Source organism: Rhineura floridana, chromosome 6 (assembly GCF_030035675.1).
Source record: "Rhineura floridana isolate rRhiFlo1 chromosome 6, rRhiFlo1.hap2, whole genome shotgun sequence".
In the NCBI taxonomy this organism is placed as follows: Eukaryota; Metazoa; Chordata; class Lepidosauria; order Squamata; family Rhineuridae; genus Rhineura; species Rhineura floridana.
This window is the reverse complement of record NC_084485.1, coordinates 29,777,702-29,792,903: the sequence shown is the minus strand read 5'-3', so window position 1 is coordinate 29,792,903 and position 15,202 is coordinate 29,777,702. Positions and strand designations below refer to the sequence as shown.

At 41.4% G+C, this 15,202-nt stretch overlaps 1 protein-coding gene across 1 annotated transcript; it reads left to right on the top strand.

Moving 5' to 3' along the window:
* Positions 1-2,834: 2,834 nt before the first annotated feature.
* Positions 2,835-14,928, top strand: RNF114 (ring finger protein 114). The gene is made up of 6 exons (XM_061631321.1): positions 2,835-3,060; positions 6,176-6,326; positions 8,617-8,723; positions 12,779-12,893; positions 13,527-13,634; positions 13,985-14,928. Exons 1-6 carry the CDS (start codon positions 2,912-2,914, stop codon positions 14,048-14,050), a joined length of 696 nt encoding a protein of 231 aa, XP_061487305.1. The 5' UTR covers positions 2,835-2,911; the 3' UTR covers positions 14,051-14,928.
* The last annotated feature ends 274 nt before the right edge of the window (positions 14,929-15,202 follow it).

Here is a 15,202-nt window from a genome sequence, read left to right as displayed (position 1 = left end):
CACCCCCATTTCTTTTAAAGCATTCCATAGATTTTCATGATCTACACAGTCAAAGGCTTTGCTGTAATCTATAAAACACAGGGTGATTTTCTTCTGAAATTCCTTGGTCCGTTCCATTATCCAATGTATGTTTGCGATATGATCTCTGGTGCATCTTCCTTTTCTAAATCCAGCTTGGATGTCTGGCATTTCTCGCTCCATATATAGTAAGAGCCTTTGTTGTAGAATCTTGAGTATTACTTTACTTGCATGGGATATTAAGGCAATAGTTTGATAATTACTGCATTCCCTGGGATCCTTTTCTTTGGAATTGTGATGCATACTGAACTCTTCCAGTCTGTGGGCCATTGTTTAGTTTTCCATAAATTCTCAGTAGCTTACAGCAACTCTATTGGTATGCCATCTGTTCCTGGTGATTTGTTTCTTCCAAGTATTTTAAGAGCAGCTTTCACTTCACATTCTAGAATTTCTGGTTTTTCATCATACGCTTCCTCCATGAATGAGTCTGTCATCCTGGCATCTCTTAGAGTTCTTCAGTGTATTGCTTCCATCTTCCTTTTATTTCATCTCGGTCAGTCAGTGTGTTCCTCTGTTGATCATTCAACATCCCTACTCTTGGTTTAAATTTCCCTTTCATTTCTCTAATCTTTTGGAATAGGGCTCTTGTTCTTCCCTTTTTGTTTTCTATTTCTATACAATAACTATTGTAATAGCTCTCTTTGTTCCTACATACTAGTTGCTGTATTGTTGCATTTAGGGTTCTGACCATATTTCTATCTCCTTTGGCTTTTGCTTTCCTTCTCTCTTTAACAATTTTAAGAGCTTCTTCAGTCATCCATTGAGGTCTTTTTCTCTTTTTAACTAGACGTATTGTCTTTTTGCATTCTTCCTTGATAATGTCTCTGACTTCAATTCATAGTTCTTCTGGTTCTCTGTCAACTAAGTTTAAAGTCTCAAAACTGTTCCTTATTTGGTCTTTATATTCTTCTGGGGTGTTATTTAAATTGTATTTTGGCATTATGATTGCTTTGTTCTTCTTCTTTACCTTTACTCTGATTTTTGACATTACGAGTTCATGATCTGTACCGGAGTCTGCTGCTGGTCTTGTTTTTGCAGAAAGTATGGGACTTCTTCATCTTCTGCTACCAATTATAAATCAATTTGATTCCGATATTGACCATTTGGTGATGTCCACGTGTACAGTTGTCTTTTCGGTTGCTCAAAAAAAGTGTTCACAAGAAACAAATCATTGGCTTCACAGAATTCAATAAGCCTTTCTCCTGCTTCATTTCTGTCTCCTAAGCCCCATTTCCCCACAATTCCTAGTTCTTCTCTGTTCCCTACTTTTGCATTCCAGTCCCCCATGATTATCAGCACATCTTGTTTTGGTGTGTGATCAATTTCCTCTTGTACTTCTGCATAAAATCTCTCCAATTCCTCTTCTGCATTTGCTGTTGGAGCATAGACTTGGATGATGGTTATGTTAATAGGTTTCCCATTTAATCTCATTGATATCACTTGCTCAGACCTTGCGTTGTAGCTCCTAATTGCTTTTGCTACATCACTTCTCACTATTAAAGCAACCCCATTTCTTCTTAATTTCTCATTTCCTGAATGAAATATTTTGTAGTTGCCTGATTGAAAATGTCCTATTCCCGTCCATTTTAATTCATTCACGCCAAGTATTGTAATGTTGATGAGTTCCATTTCTTGCTTGACAATTTCTAACTTTCCCTGGTTCATGCTTCTCAAGTTCCATGTTCCTATTGTGTGCGTCGTACAACTCCGAACTCTCCTTTCGCATCTGTGCGCATCAGCCTCTGGGCTTCCTTTCGGCTTTGACCCAGCTGCATCATGAGTCACAATGCTACTCGTACTTGCCCTTTGTTCTTCCCCATAGCTCAGTGAGTGCCTTCTGAACTGGTGGTCTCATCTTCCAGCACTATCTCGTGTTGCATTTTGGATACTCTAGTCATAGGGTTTTCGTGGTAAGAGATATTCAGAGGTGGTTTACCATTGCCTTCCTCTGAGTTTGGATGCATCTTAGTCTGGTGTCTCAGCTTTGACCATTCCACCTTGGGTGTCCCTGCTAGGAGTCTAGCCTCTTGGTCTAGACTCCCAACGGTATTGCTCTCAGCTTCTTCAGCACTCTCAAACCCCCTCACCATGTTAAGGTGTGCATCCTAGAGGGGTCTCTGACTTAGCCTGTAACTAAGCTTAAGCATGTGTAACTGAAACAACTGCATATTGTTTTCCTGTTTACCCCTGCCTCCACTTCCTTTTCCTTCTATTGTTTCCCTGTGCTTAATTTTAAATTGTAAGCTCCTTGGGGCAGGGACCTACCACTTCCACTCTATGAAGCACCTCCATGCACACCGATGGTGCTGTGGTAATACATAACATTTTATGCAATGTTTAATTTAAGATGTTAAATTAGGTTAGCTTACTTGTATTGTTTTTCATAATGCTGTATAGATTGGGTTTTTGTTCTTGTTGATATTATGATTATTTCTACTGGTTTCTAATTAGTTTTGAGTTGTTATTGTTCATTTGGCATGTTGTGAGCCACGTTGAGCACAATTTTGTGAAAAAGTGTTATACAAATAAACAGATGAAGATAAAGAGATCTCTGCAGCCCTGCCTCAAACTGAAACTCCCAGATTAGCAAAAGAGAAAAAAACCCTTCCCAACCACCTTTGCAAAGCAGATCAGGATTATGCCGCCTGTGTCGAAACTAAAAGCGCGTCCTCCAACGCGCGTGCGCACTCGGGGGGGGTCTTCTCTGGGCTTGGTGGGCGTGGCTTACTCGGGATTGGCCCTTTTAGGCCGCCGTATTCGTCCCTCACTGTTTGTTAATAAGTGCCGCTGTACTGCCGCCGGTAGAGGTTTGGGGAAGTGGTGCGTGTGGAAGATGGCGCTGGCTGAGGCGAGTTCTCGGTACCTGGAGGGAGCAACTGCTGCTGCTGCCGCCGCCGAGCGCTTGGATCCGCTTTCTCCCTTCACCTGCCCCGTGTGCCTGGAGGTGTTTGAGAGCCCCGTGCGAGCGCCCTGTGGTCATGTGTGAGTGTGGAGGGGAAGCGGCGGTTGGTGGTGGCGCAAAGCGAGGCCGGAGGGGTGTGTGGAGGGAGGGTAACTATGACAACGGGGGGTGCGTGGGGCTCCGGGCGAAGGCCAGTTCTAGCTGAAGGAGGGCAGGGAAATGATCGTTTGCTGGACGAGCGCAGCGGGTCGAGGGAGGCCGCACATACAGCTCTGCGCCTTCTTTCCACCTCCTTTGATTGTATTTTCTCTGGGCTCTGCTGGCTGTTTTACACAGAAGCAAAGTCACGGCTATAGGATAGGCTGGGTGTAATTCGCCAAGAAAAAGGGCAACTTCTAAGTTTCCCCTTGGTAATACATATCGAGTGGTAGTTACTGCTATTCCTACTCGGAGTAGGCCCATTGACGTTAATAGACATGACTAACTTAAGTTCATAAACTTCCAGTGGGTCTACTCTGAGTAGGGCTTAGCTGAATACATCCCATAGTTTTCTATAAACAGTTATGTGTTGGAGCTGACCAATGCATTATTAAATTAAAATATGTTGATTTATAGTAAAGTGGGATGCTTACAATAACTAAGCAGATACACGTCGTTCCAGTGTTGATACTTTCAGTTTTGCTTCTGATCCTCCTTCTGTACTGCATAACTCTTCCTTCTCTCACTAATCCCACACCCAGCCCAGATAACAAAGTAATGAACAATCCAGAATTGTTGGCTAACCCTACTCAAAAACTAAGTTGGTTAAGAATGAAATGTTTGGAATGCTTCCAAATAATGAATCCAACATAAGCTGCACTTAAAGCATTCCATATAGTTTATTCTGATCCAACTTTTTGAGTTGAGCTTTGAAGACTGGGGTTAGCGTATCCTTGTTTTGTGTGGTACCTTGACTAAATGTAGCCTGTGTGCTTTTTTAGAGTACTGGGGACCTGGCTGTCACTGCTTGCAGTTATTAAGCAGAGCACTCTTGTTTTTGTAAGATGAAATGGAGATACCTTTGGGAGCAGATGCAAAGGAAGACAGCTCCTGTTTCCTTAAATAAATGCATAGGCAGGGGAATTTCTGTTGATGCTGCCTGTCTTATCCTTTCATAACAAAAATATGCTTGATAAAACTCCATCCTCTGCAAGTATGTTAACAGACAGATGAGCTCTGTCCCTTGGGGATCCTGCTGAGAGTTGTACAGTTGACTCCTTTTTTAAAGGAAAGGGGTAGAGTAGATTGGCAAGTGTGAGCACCACTGAAATGACTGTGTGTAGTTGAGGTAGGACACTTGTTAGAAGGCTGTTGGAGAAACAGTGCAGCCAGGTTGTTTTCTGTAAAGGGAAGTTGCCTGCTGTATTTACCAGCTCATAAGTTTACCTGCCTGCTCCAGCCCTATGTGACATGCAGGGCACCCATTTTCATTTCAGATCATTGCCTTAATGGAACATAAGAAATGGGAATGAAATCTCACTTAGCTTCCACTTAAAAAGCCATTTTGCTGAGGTATTTCTACCACTGATAAATGTGTAATTGAAGAGTTTATTGTAATAGGAGGGAAAAGGGGGAAAGGTGACCACCTGATTAGCCTTCAGTGCAATCACATGAAATGGAAAGTGAAAGCTATGCGCAAGAGAAAGTCCCAGCAAATGAGGATATGGGAAATGAGGATAGGGATGAATCGCGGCATCTAGATGAATCATACCTCATTAATGTGCCTAATTTTATTAGCATTTGAGCACAGTCTAGAGTGCAAGGTTCAGAAATCTAGAAGGATTCAGTAGGCAGTTTTCTAAGAGTTTCTGGGAAGTGCAGATGAGAGAGAAATAGAGAGTCCTGAATACTGCAAATACCTTTGCTGTGGTACATAGTTCCTGTTAAGGGCCATGTCAAGTACACATCTATATCTTGCATCATATGTCTAAAATTATTCATTTTTGTGGTGGAGCTTAACATTGGAATGGTGAAGACAAAAGAGTGCATAATGATTTATAAGTGAAGAAAGTATGATAGTCTGTCTAAGCCCAGAGAGCTTCGGCTATGGGGTGGTATATAAATACAATCAATCAATCAATAAGAACATTTTGCTGTCTGCAACAAGAAAAGCTGCGTTTTTTAGGAATCAAGAAGAGAAATTGGTCAACCCTGGACATGGCTGAAAAAATAGAATGTGAATGCTGGCACCTATTACTTTCAAGGAGCTTCAGTGGTCAAGCCTCTATAATTTTTCCAGCCCTGAAAATGCCTGAACACACTCAGTTTTATGGAAGCATTCTCTCGGTATTGCTATTACCTTACTGGCATTGTGTGAATTCCATTGGTCACATAAATGCTTTACTACATAGCACAACACTTACAGTGGTTAGACTTGATTGTAGAAACGCTCTTAATGGTGGCCCTGTTTACATGAACCAAATATTGTCAACTCCTACAGTAATAGTATGGATTATACCTCGGTTTCCTTGGTGAGTTCTAAAGGAATGAATAAGAGGAAATGAAACTGTACCTAGTGGGTAGCTATGTTGCCCATATTTACTGAAAGTGCTAATTGTTGTGACAGGAACAATCCTGGATACTTGAGGACTTTTATATGTACTTTTTATTTTTGCTGTAATTTGATGCTAGGTACTAAATTCTTTTATAGCGCCTAGGAATATGAATTATATTTCTAACAATGTTATGTGGAGGCATCCTTATTGAAATTTATAGCAGAGGTATTCGCTTTTTATGTAAGGTTTAGCTAACATTTTGCCAGTGGTATGATGGTCTCTGTTGTAACATACTGTTGTGGTGACTTTGCTTTTACACTGTCAAAAGTAAACCCCATCCATGATGCATACCACCATCATTAATGTTGGGTTTTAAAGGTCTTTGAGGGGCTGGTTTTATTATGCTCCTAATGTGGTTAAGAAGATACATTATTAAAAGGGACATAAAAGTTGTAAATGGGTTAAGTAGGTGTCTTCAGTGTAAGTACTAAAATATGCTTAGTACAAGTTACTGCCTTTTTAGGTTACACTGTAATATATGAATAGGTCACTAGGTCATGCACTGCTCATGATTTCTTTTGTTATGGGGAAACGGTGCATTGGCAAATTGACTGACTGTGTACAATGCATATGTTAATACATTGTCTTTTCCCCATATTAGCTTTTGCACGCCGTGCATTCAGGAGTGTCTTAAGCCAAAAAAGCCAGTTTGTGGAGTTTGCCGCAGTACCCTGTCTCATGGCAGCAGAGCTTACGACTTGGAAAAGCAAATTGAAATGACAGAAACTACTTGCAGTGGCTGCAATAAAAAAGTATGAAAAGCTGGTCCATGTTTACCTATATATAGCATGAATCTAGATAGAAGCACGTCAGATTTCTCACTTGATAACTGTCAAATTTGTGTAAAACAAATTCTTTAAACTCTGCTGAATTTCAAAGGGGTGGAAGTGGGGAAGAGCAAGTGTTTCAGAGAATTGGCAAGGTGAAGTGTGATTTTAGCTTCTTTTCCATGCTTCTACTAGAGCATGGAAAATGGGTCTTTCAGTGTCCTGTACAGTACGGCCCCGCTTGTTGGCGTTCCGCTAATACGGCAGCACCAGTGGGGCAATCAGCTGTAGCATGGGGAGGGGAACTCCAGCCACCATGCTCCGGCTGACAGCTATCAGCTGGAGCGCGTGAGCTCCCCGCGCTACAGCTGATCATGTGCTACAGCTGACAGGGATGACCTGGAGCATGCGAGCTTCCTGTGCTACAGCTGGAGCACGGGGAGCTCGTGCGTTACAGCTGATTGCTTTCAGCTGGAGCGTGGCGTCTACAGCTGATTGCGCAATCAGCTCTAGGACAGGAGGTCGCGCACTACAGCTGAGTAGGGCCCCACTTTCTTGCGGTTTTTGCTTTTCGGCAGGGACCTGGAACGGAACCTGCTGTATGAGTGGGGCACTTCTGTAACAAGATCTGTCTGCCATGGATGCATCCCAATCTTGCCATAGGTGGAGATCATGGGTGCACTTGCTAACATTGCTGTGGTGGTGAGAGAATACGTAGCGTGCCCTTGTGCAGCTTTTAACTGTTTCTTTGTAATATAAGAAGTAGATATAATGGAAATGGGGCAATCAATAAATGAAATTGATGATAATTTCTACAATGGACTCCAGTGTACTTTGTTGTTGAGATCTGCATTGAAGGTGGCATAACACCTTACGGGGCCAACATAGTGGATTTTACAAGTACAATTGATGTCTTGAATAGAATTTGGTAATTTTGTGATTGCCTTAAGCCATAGTTTATTCAGTTTATTCATAGTTTATCTGTCTTCCCCAATCTGGAAGATGTAGTTTAGAGATGTTCTAAATGACAACTCCCATTAGACCCAGGGATGATGGGAGTTGTTGCCCAAAACATCTGGAGGGCGCCAGGTTGAGGAAAGCTGTTTTATATTGTCAGCCTTTCACAGTGAAGGTGAAATTAGTAAAGTGCTGTGGAATTAAAAATCCAGTTGATAATTAAACTGCAGTCCAGAGAACATTTGGAGACACTCAAAATACTCACCTATGGGTTCAGAGTTAATTTGCAAGGATATTTTGTCTATATTTGTTTTGTGGACTGGAAGTAAAACTGAACTAAATTACTCTAAAAATCTAAAGTATTTTACTTTTCATGTCTCAAATGGAATGTCTCAAAGTATCAGTTTTATATTCTGTATTAGGCTTATATCAGTATTCTCTGTTTGTCTTATACATACATATATACTACTAAATGCTCAGTGTGATCTAGTTTCCAGCTGACACTGCTAAATCTACTTAGCACTTATAGGAAACCTCAGATCGCTTACTAACTCTGGATCTGGTAAACCAGAGCTGAAATTCTTGTTTGGCCAAGCAAGCTGAACTCAGTCTTGCTTCACAAAATGGAAATCCTACAGGGTAGTCTTGTAATTGTATTTTGACATGTAAGATTATATAGCATTTTGAAGATATATGAAGAAAAACTTTATTGGTAAATGTCAGCAAGTGTTCTTTGTCCAGAAGATGATAAAAACTTGTTTGGAAACTAACCTTTTTATATATGGGATATGCCACAACACATTATGAGAGATTTGTGCCATCTGAACACCAGAGATTGGTTTTAATAATTTTGAAGGCATTGGGAAGAGAAATTGTCCCAAGTACAATTTTAACAGTATCCCTGTATTCCTGGTACTGTTACAGTACAAAACTTAAAGTTGGTCAGTTGATTTAGCAACTTATTTCTAGTTAGTTGGTTGTATTGCATAAAGTAAAAGAGGGAGCTAAAGACCTAACGTGGGATGTAAGAGAAACAGTAGCCTGTTTCATCTCTAGGGAATGAAAGATAAGAATCAACTGTGGTCAGGTGAACAAGGTGTCAGCTATCTGAGGATTGTCAGAGATCAGGCAAGATGTTGCATTCCTGCTGCAATGTGGCAGTTCACCTCATTGTGATGTGTCCCTTGTGTTAACATTCTGTTCTATGACCCAGGGACTGTCACAGCAGCAAATTGAACCCTTTGTGCAAGTCCTTGGAACATCCTTTTTGTGTCAAGTGTGGTTGAAAGAAAATATTTTATTTTCTCATTCTGTACAGATGTACCTCTCAAAGCTGCGTAATCATGCAGCTTCTTGTTTGAAGTACCAGAATTACATTATGGAAGGTGTTAGAGCTGTGACTAAAGATCCACCACAGGATACCAGGTAACCCTTCAACACAGTTGTGACTTGCTTACTTGTAATGGAAGCTTATTATACCGCCGCAAGAGTAGGTGTATACTATAGCCAGCATGGATTATTTGCATTCTACCATATTAAATTGAAAATACCCCCCATGCCATTCTGCTGCTTCCTATAAGCTCATTTCAAAACAAACTCTTACAAAACATATAGTCCCAAACTTAGAAATACTTGCTTAACAACCCTGTAAGCTTTCATGGTGATACACAAAACAGAGAGAATTGTCAGTTTAATGTCCAAAACAAGAGTAAAAAAAAATCCAGACCCCTGTTGGACTTTTTTCTGACAGCAGTCTCATAATTTGTTGGAATTAATTAAAAATCAGCTGTGTTCAGAGTGCCTATGAACCTATTACTGATCTTGCCCCTTACTCTGACCTTCATCCTCTGCAGTTTAAAAGTTTAAAAAAATGCATGACTGATTTTTAATTAATTTAAGAAAATTAACATTGGAGTTGATGATAAGAGCAGGCATGCTCAGTAAGAACCAGCTGTCAGTGTTCTAAAAGCCAGATCCACAGCTGTTTGACTTGGCTAATCAGGAGACTCCTATTCTCCTGAGGGAGCTCCCAATTGTCAGTGATTGAACAGTCAGCTCCTGTTCTCAGAGAATTCCAGGAATTGGAGCTCTGTGAGGGGAATAACGGTCTCCTTAACAACTCTCAGCACCCTTCACAAACTATACTTCCCAGGATTCTTTGAGGGAAGCCATAACTGTTTAAAGTGCAATAAATGTCTGGTGTAGAGGTGGCCAGTGACAGCTTTTGTTTAAATTAGGATGGGAGACTACATGTGTCCGCTGTAGAATAAAAAGCTGGGGAAAACCCTGAATAATAATGATACTGTTCACAATGTTTTCCTTTTGGAAAGTAAAGGGACTTTACATCTGCCCAGTTCCCACACACCCAATCTCTTCCTCTCCCTCCCCCTACCCCCTCTGCCCTCCACCTTCCTCCCTACTCATAACGTCTCCCTCCCCCACATCAGTTTCACATATTCTAAGCATGATTGTAGAGGAGTAAATCCCATTGCGCTCAATAAGCATGCAAACGATCAATCCATTCTCAGCAAACTCACATAGTATCTCATTTCTTACCTCCCAGATTAAAAAGCAGAGAAATTCACCAATAGGGTAAAAAACCTTGCAGTTTAAGAGCGTACCTATAGCCAACAAATATTTCTATCAAACTTTAAAAAGCAGGGAAATTGGGAAGCTATAGTGAATGCACCAGGGGAGCAGGAGACCTGACCTCCTCTCTGTGATATTGTACTGCCCTACAAATGTGTAAAAATGCAAACACAATTTGGGTTGGTCTTTCACAGTCCAATCCACTTCGTGTGTAGCTTGGAAAACTTTGGTAACATGTGCCTCTGAACACTGCCAATTACCATCATGCTATTTTTAGGTTTTTTTTAACTTAACAGTTTTTCATATCTGGGTAGTGCCACCGGGGCCGGTTCTAAAGGGCGGCCAGGTGGGGCACTGGCCTGAGGGCCCCTGGAGCTACAGGGGCCCCTCCCCTTGCTGGACAGGAGCTTCCGAGCTGCCCACCATCCCCCCAGTTCACCTACCTTTCTCTCGGCTGTTTTTTGCGGTTTACCATCAATCAAGATGGCGGCTGAGGTTTCCCTAAGGGGCTGAAGCCTCTGCCGCCATCTTGGTTGATGGCATGCATGCGTGCTACACATGCACATTGCTGCCATCAACCAAGATGGCAGCAGAGGCTTCAGTCCCTTAGGGAAACAGTGGCTGCCATCTTGATTGATGGCAAACCTGCGTGCACAGTGCGCGCAGCCACAAAAAACAGCAGAGAGAAAGGAAGGTGAAGCGAAGGATGATGGGCATCTCGGAAGCTCCTGTCTGGCGAGCTGCAGCTGCTTCCATGGATCGCGGAAGGGGAGCAGAGGGGCCCAGGGCAGGCTGGTGTCCAAGAGCCCCGGCATGCCTGGGGCCGGCCCTGAGTGCCACAAATACGTAGAAGCTACTAGTCAGTGGGTTCACACGTGTTGCTGCCCTGCTAAATGGGCATATGGAGTGTTGCTGTTGTTGTTTAATTTATATACCATTTACATGCCAAAATGGTTTCTAAGTGGCTTACAAATGTAAAATCCAAACATAATTAGAATAAACAAAAACATTCAATCAAAACCTTAAAAACATGTCCATCCCTTTCTTTCCTCATTCCTCTCCACAGGGGCTTGTTTTAGTGTAAATTTTATGCATTAAAACAAGCCCCTCTTGAGGGGAATGAGAAGAGAAAGGACTGATATGAGCAATGGTGTGTGTGGCATCCCTGTTCCCTTTGAAGGGCAATTGCCTGATTTTCCAAGCCTTTGCCTCCTTGCCAATAGGCTACACCGTCTAACCACCACCAGTTTTGCTGTCACCAGGACCTTTATCTTAGGCCCAAATACACCTTAGATATGTGCGGATGTATGTGTGAATACCACTGATGTGACTTTATACTCCCTTGGTAATGTAACCTAGCGTCAGGCATGGGATGAAGAAAAAATAAACATTTATTAATACAGTAAATGAATATAATAAGAAGCTATTAATCCTACTCTACACTATCTAAAATACCCAGTCTCTCGCTATCACTTACGCTAAGCCCTATATTCTAATTCCCCATCAAATCCCACCACTCTTAAACCCTAACCCTTCAGAATCAAATCCATGCCAAGCATGCAAATATGAGCAGCCATCTCCCAAGTCTCTCAAGCCAATCACACACAGTATTCACCAACATTCTAACTCACTCACTCCCCGCTCCATCACTCACTAGTTACCATAAACACTTCAGTAACAAGTATATGTATAGTGGAACATCACAGCATGCTTTCAGGCTCTTGGAGGTTGGACTCAAATGAAGTAAAAGGTTTGCATTACCCACAGATAGGTTGGGGTTTTTTCCCCCATAAATACCTGCTTATGAACCAACCTTTATTTCTATTTGCCACCAATCCTCTTCTTCTCTCCCAAGTCCTTGGCACAGAGGACTTGACCAGATAGGATTTTCTCACCTGCATTGTGGTTAGACAAAAGAAAACCAACAGTGTTGCACTGTTTTATCTTACCAAACTTTACAAGATAGAGCTCTGAGAAGGGGATGTGTGGTGTTGGTGGTTTTTGCATGAGGGCTGGTGGCACTTCCCTAGCAAACTGACAGATGGATATGTGGATGATAGCTGATAAGTGAACCAAGAGGCCCTACACAGCCCCCAAACCCATTTTTGGTGGAGATTTATATCCTACCTTTCAGCTACAAGAGCCCCCAAGATGGCTTACAATATAGATGTAAAGCAGATACAGTAAAATTACAGTAATATCACAATAAAATACAATAGAACTGAAAATTAACAGAGCAGCAATAAACCAATTTTAGCAGCAACATGCTAAATTGAAAGCAACTGAAAAGTCTGATGAAGGAAGTTTGTCTTTACCATTCACCTAAAGGCTAAAAGAGCCAACGGAGCTTTCCAGGGAAGGACATTTCACAGCCTTATTTGATTTAAATGGACTGGGGTGAGGGTAGAAGTATATGGCACCCCACTTGCTCTCCCTGTTGGGGCTCAGCCAAATGTTTGTTACTTAATGGAAAGCAGCCCTAGCAGTTGCTCGCATGTACATATGTGTGGGAGACTGCAAGAGCTGCTTCCTATTACCTTGTTTGCCGTTCATCTTGGGAACCATATGTTGAAAGGTGTCTTGGCAGCATGAAAAGTGTTGCTGCTCTGTGCCAGATGAGAAAAAGGCCTTTCATATTTTAAAAGCATCAAACATTAAGAGCACTCAAGGCCTAATTATAAGCTTCTTTTGAATGTTTTTTCCTATGGAGGTTGTAGTACTGCTAATAGCTTGCACTGCCTGTCATTGGATGTGTGCTTGGGTGAATGATTCTGCTGTGCCACCCAAAGAGCCTTTTCCTACATAAAGTCAAGCTGCTACATAATTGGATGTTTTGCTTGTATTTATGTAACCTTTCAGCGGAGTGATGGTCTTATCCCCTGTTTCTACAGGAATGTTCCAAATAGGTTCACATTTCCTTGCCCTTACTGTCATGAGAGAAATCTGGATCAGGAAGGGCTGGTAGAACACTGCAGAAAGTATCACAGCATGGATGCAAAGCGAGTGGTAATTGCTTTACTTTTCACAGTGTAGTTCAGGACAGATTGCTAGTTTAATATAAAGCTTGTCTTCCTTGAAGGCTTATACCTTGAACTGCATGACTTGCATGACTTGGTAAAAATTTCTTAACCTGTTTTGAATTTTTAGCATGAACAAGTTTATTTGCCAATACTGTAATATTTTAACTACTACTAACTTGGCTGAGTGTTTGTAGTGTTGCTTTTGAATACTTAAGAATATTACAATTAGTAGGACTTGCCCATCCCAACTTTGTACAAGGAAGCATCAAAATATTTGGCTTGTGGCCAAAGAACCCCCAGCAGTATTCTGCTTCTTCTACAAGGCTTTCTTTCCCTCCCACAGCATCCCCTTATGTCTATTGAAAAGCCATTCCTAAGACTGAGGGCACCCTTTGGAACAATGGAGTGCTGTGCATGGGGCAGGGAGTAAGTAATAAATTGGAGGGCCTGCTTGGGCAAAATTTCCTTTCTGTCCTTGGGGTTTCTTACTAGGAGTTTCCTGGGTACAAGCTTTGAAAAAAATGTAGTGGTCAGGATCTAGAATGTATACTGATCAGAAGCAAAAAAACCCCCTCAAAATGAAAGAAATTTGGGTTGAATAAACTACAGACTTTTCCAGGTTTGCCCAATTTGTGCATCAATGCCATGGGGTGATCCAAATTACAGAAGTGCTAACTTCATGGAACATCTTCAGCGGCGACATCAGTTTTCGTATGATACTTTTGTGGTAAGTAGCAACCAAGAAACAGCCTCTATGGAATTTATTAGATGTTAGACCTTACTTTAACACTTTCTATTGGACAGCCTTATTCTAATGTAAGGGGCTAGAAAATAGTGTTTCTTTTAATTGCCATCCTTTAGAGGGGGGCTGGACATTCACAGATCAGTCCATACTTGTGAGTCAGGTAAGCCACAACGGGGCCCTGAACATGCACAAGAACTAGGGGGAATCCCTTGGAAATCTGTTCCTATGCCATTTAAAATCCTGTAGTTGGAGAAATGAATAAAGGAATCTAGCTTTAACAGTTCTGGAATGAGACCAAAAGCTGTTTACTCATGTACATTCTCTGTTTTTAGGATTATGATGCTGATGAAGATGATATGATGGCCCAAGTTCTGTTGCGTTCCTTGAGGGATCAATGAACAAAGCAAGGAATAAAACTCTTCAATACTTAGCTTCCATTAGGGGAAATACACCACACACACTCTTTGCCTCAAAATTCTTTGGTTCAGACTGAGAGTGAAGAGCCTTTCTCAATTCTGGTCCCTGCTATCTCCATGCCTGTACTAGGCTTCTTCTCGTGGTCCTGCCCTTGCTGTTCAGCCACTCAAGGGTATCTCTGCTCTTTGCAGTTAATCATAGGATATTCCTCCCTGCTTCATTTTTCTTTTACTTCGACTACAAACAGTACATCATCAGGAACTTTGCAATAATTTTAGCCTGTGAGCATCCTCTTAAAATTATTATGCTCTTTAACATGGATTGGGCATTGGAAGACCAGGTTTCCTAGATAATATAGAAGCCTTCGTTTATTAGGTTCAGATGTGGGAACCATTTTTTGGTTTCTCTAGAAAAAATGGTGGATTGACTCCAAATCGCCATTATAGAAGTTGGTGCCAGCCTTTTAACAGCACAACTCCCAGTTGTGAGTAATTCTCTGATTTCACAGTGTGCTCTTGTGTGTGTTCAAATATTGTACAGTACCTGCATCTGTGAATTTAGAGGAAATTGGTTATGGTTCTTTAATTTGTTTATCTTTGTTTTTCCTCTTTTTGACATCTGTACACAGTTCAGATACAAAGTATGATGGTTTTTGTGTGGCAGTTGAGAAGGCAGAAGAATTTGAAGATTTCACTTCTAGCTTCTAACACTTCTCATACCAAGCATTTTTCTATCTCCACCTAGAATTCAGAACAATTTGATAGCAAACGGAGTAAACCTTAGAATCTGGTTTCTTGGATATAACAAATCTTGGAAAATTGTGCTTTGTATAAAACTACACTTCTGTATCCAAAACAAATGTCATGTACTGATGTGTGAAAAATCCATGCTGACTGCAGTATCAATATGCTTACTTAATTCCAAGCATATAGCCCCATCTTGCGTTCTTAGACTGTTGTGGTTCTCAGACCTTTAAGTATATAGTATACAAAGTCTGATTCTCAGATTAATTCTTGGTATCTAAAAAACAGTATTCCTGTTCCTGTCTTCTGTTTACCCACTAACTGAATACATGGGTTAGAAACAGGGCTGTGGAGTCGGTATGCCAGACCTTCAATTCCTACTCCTCTATT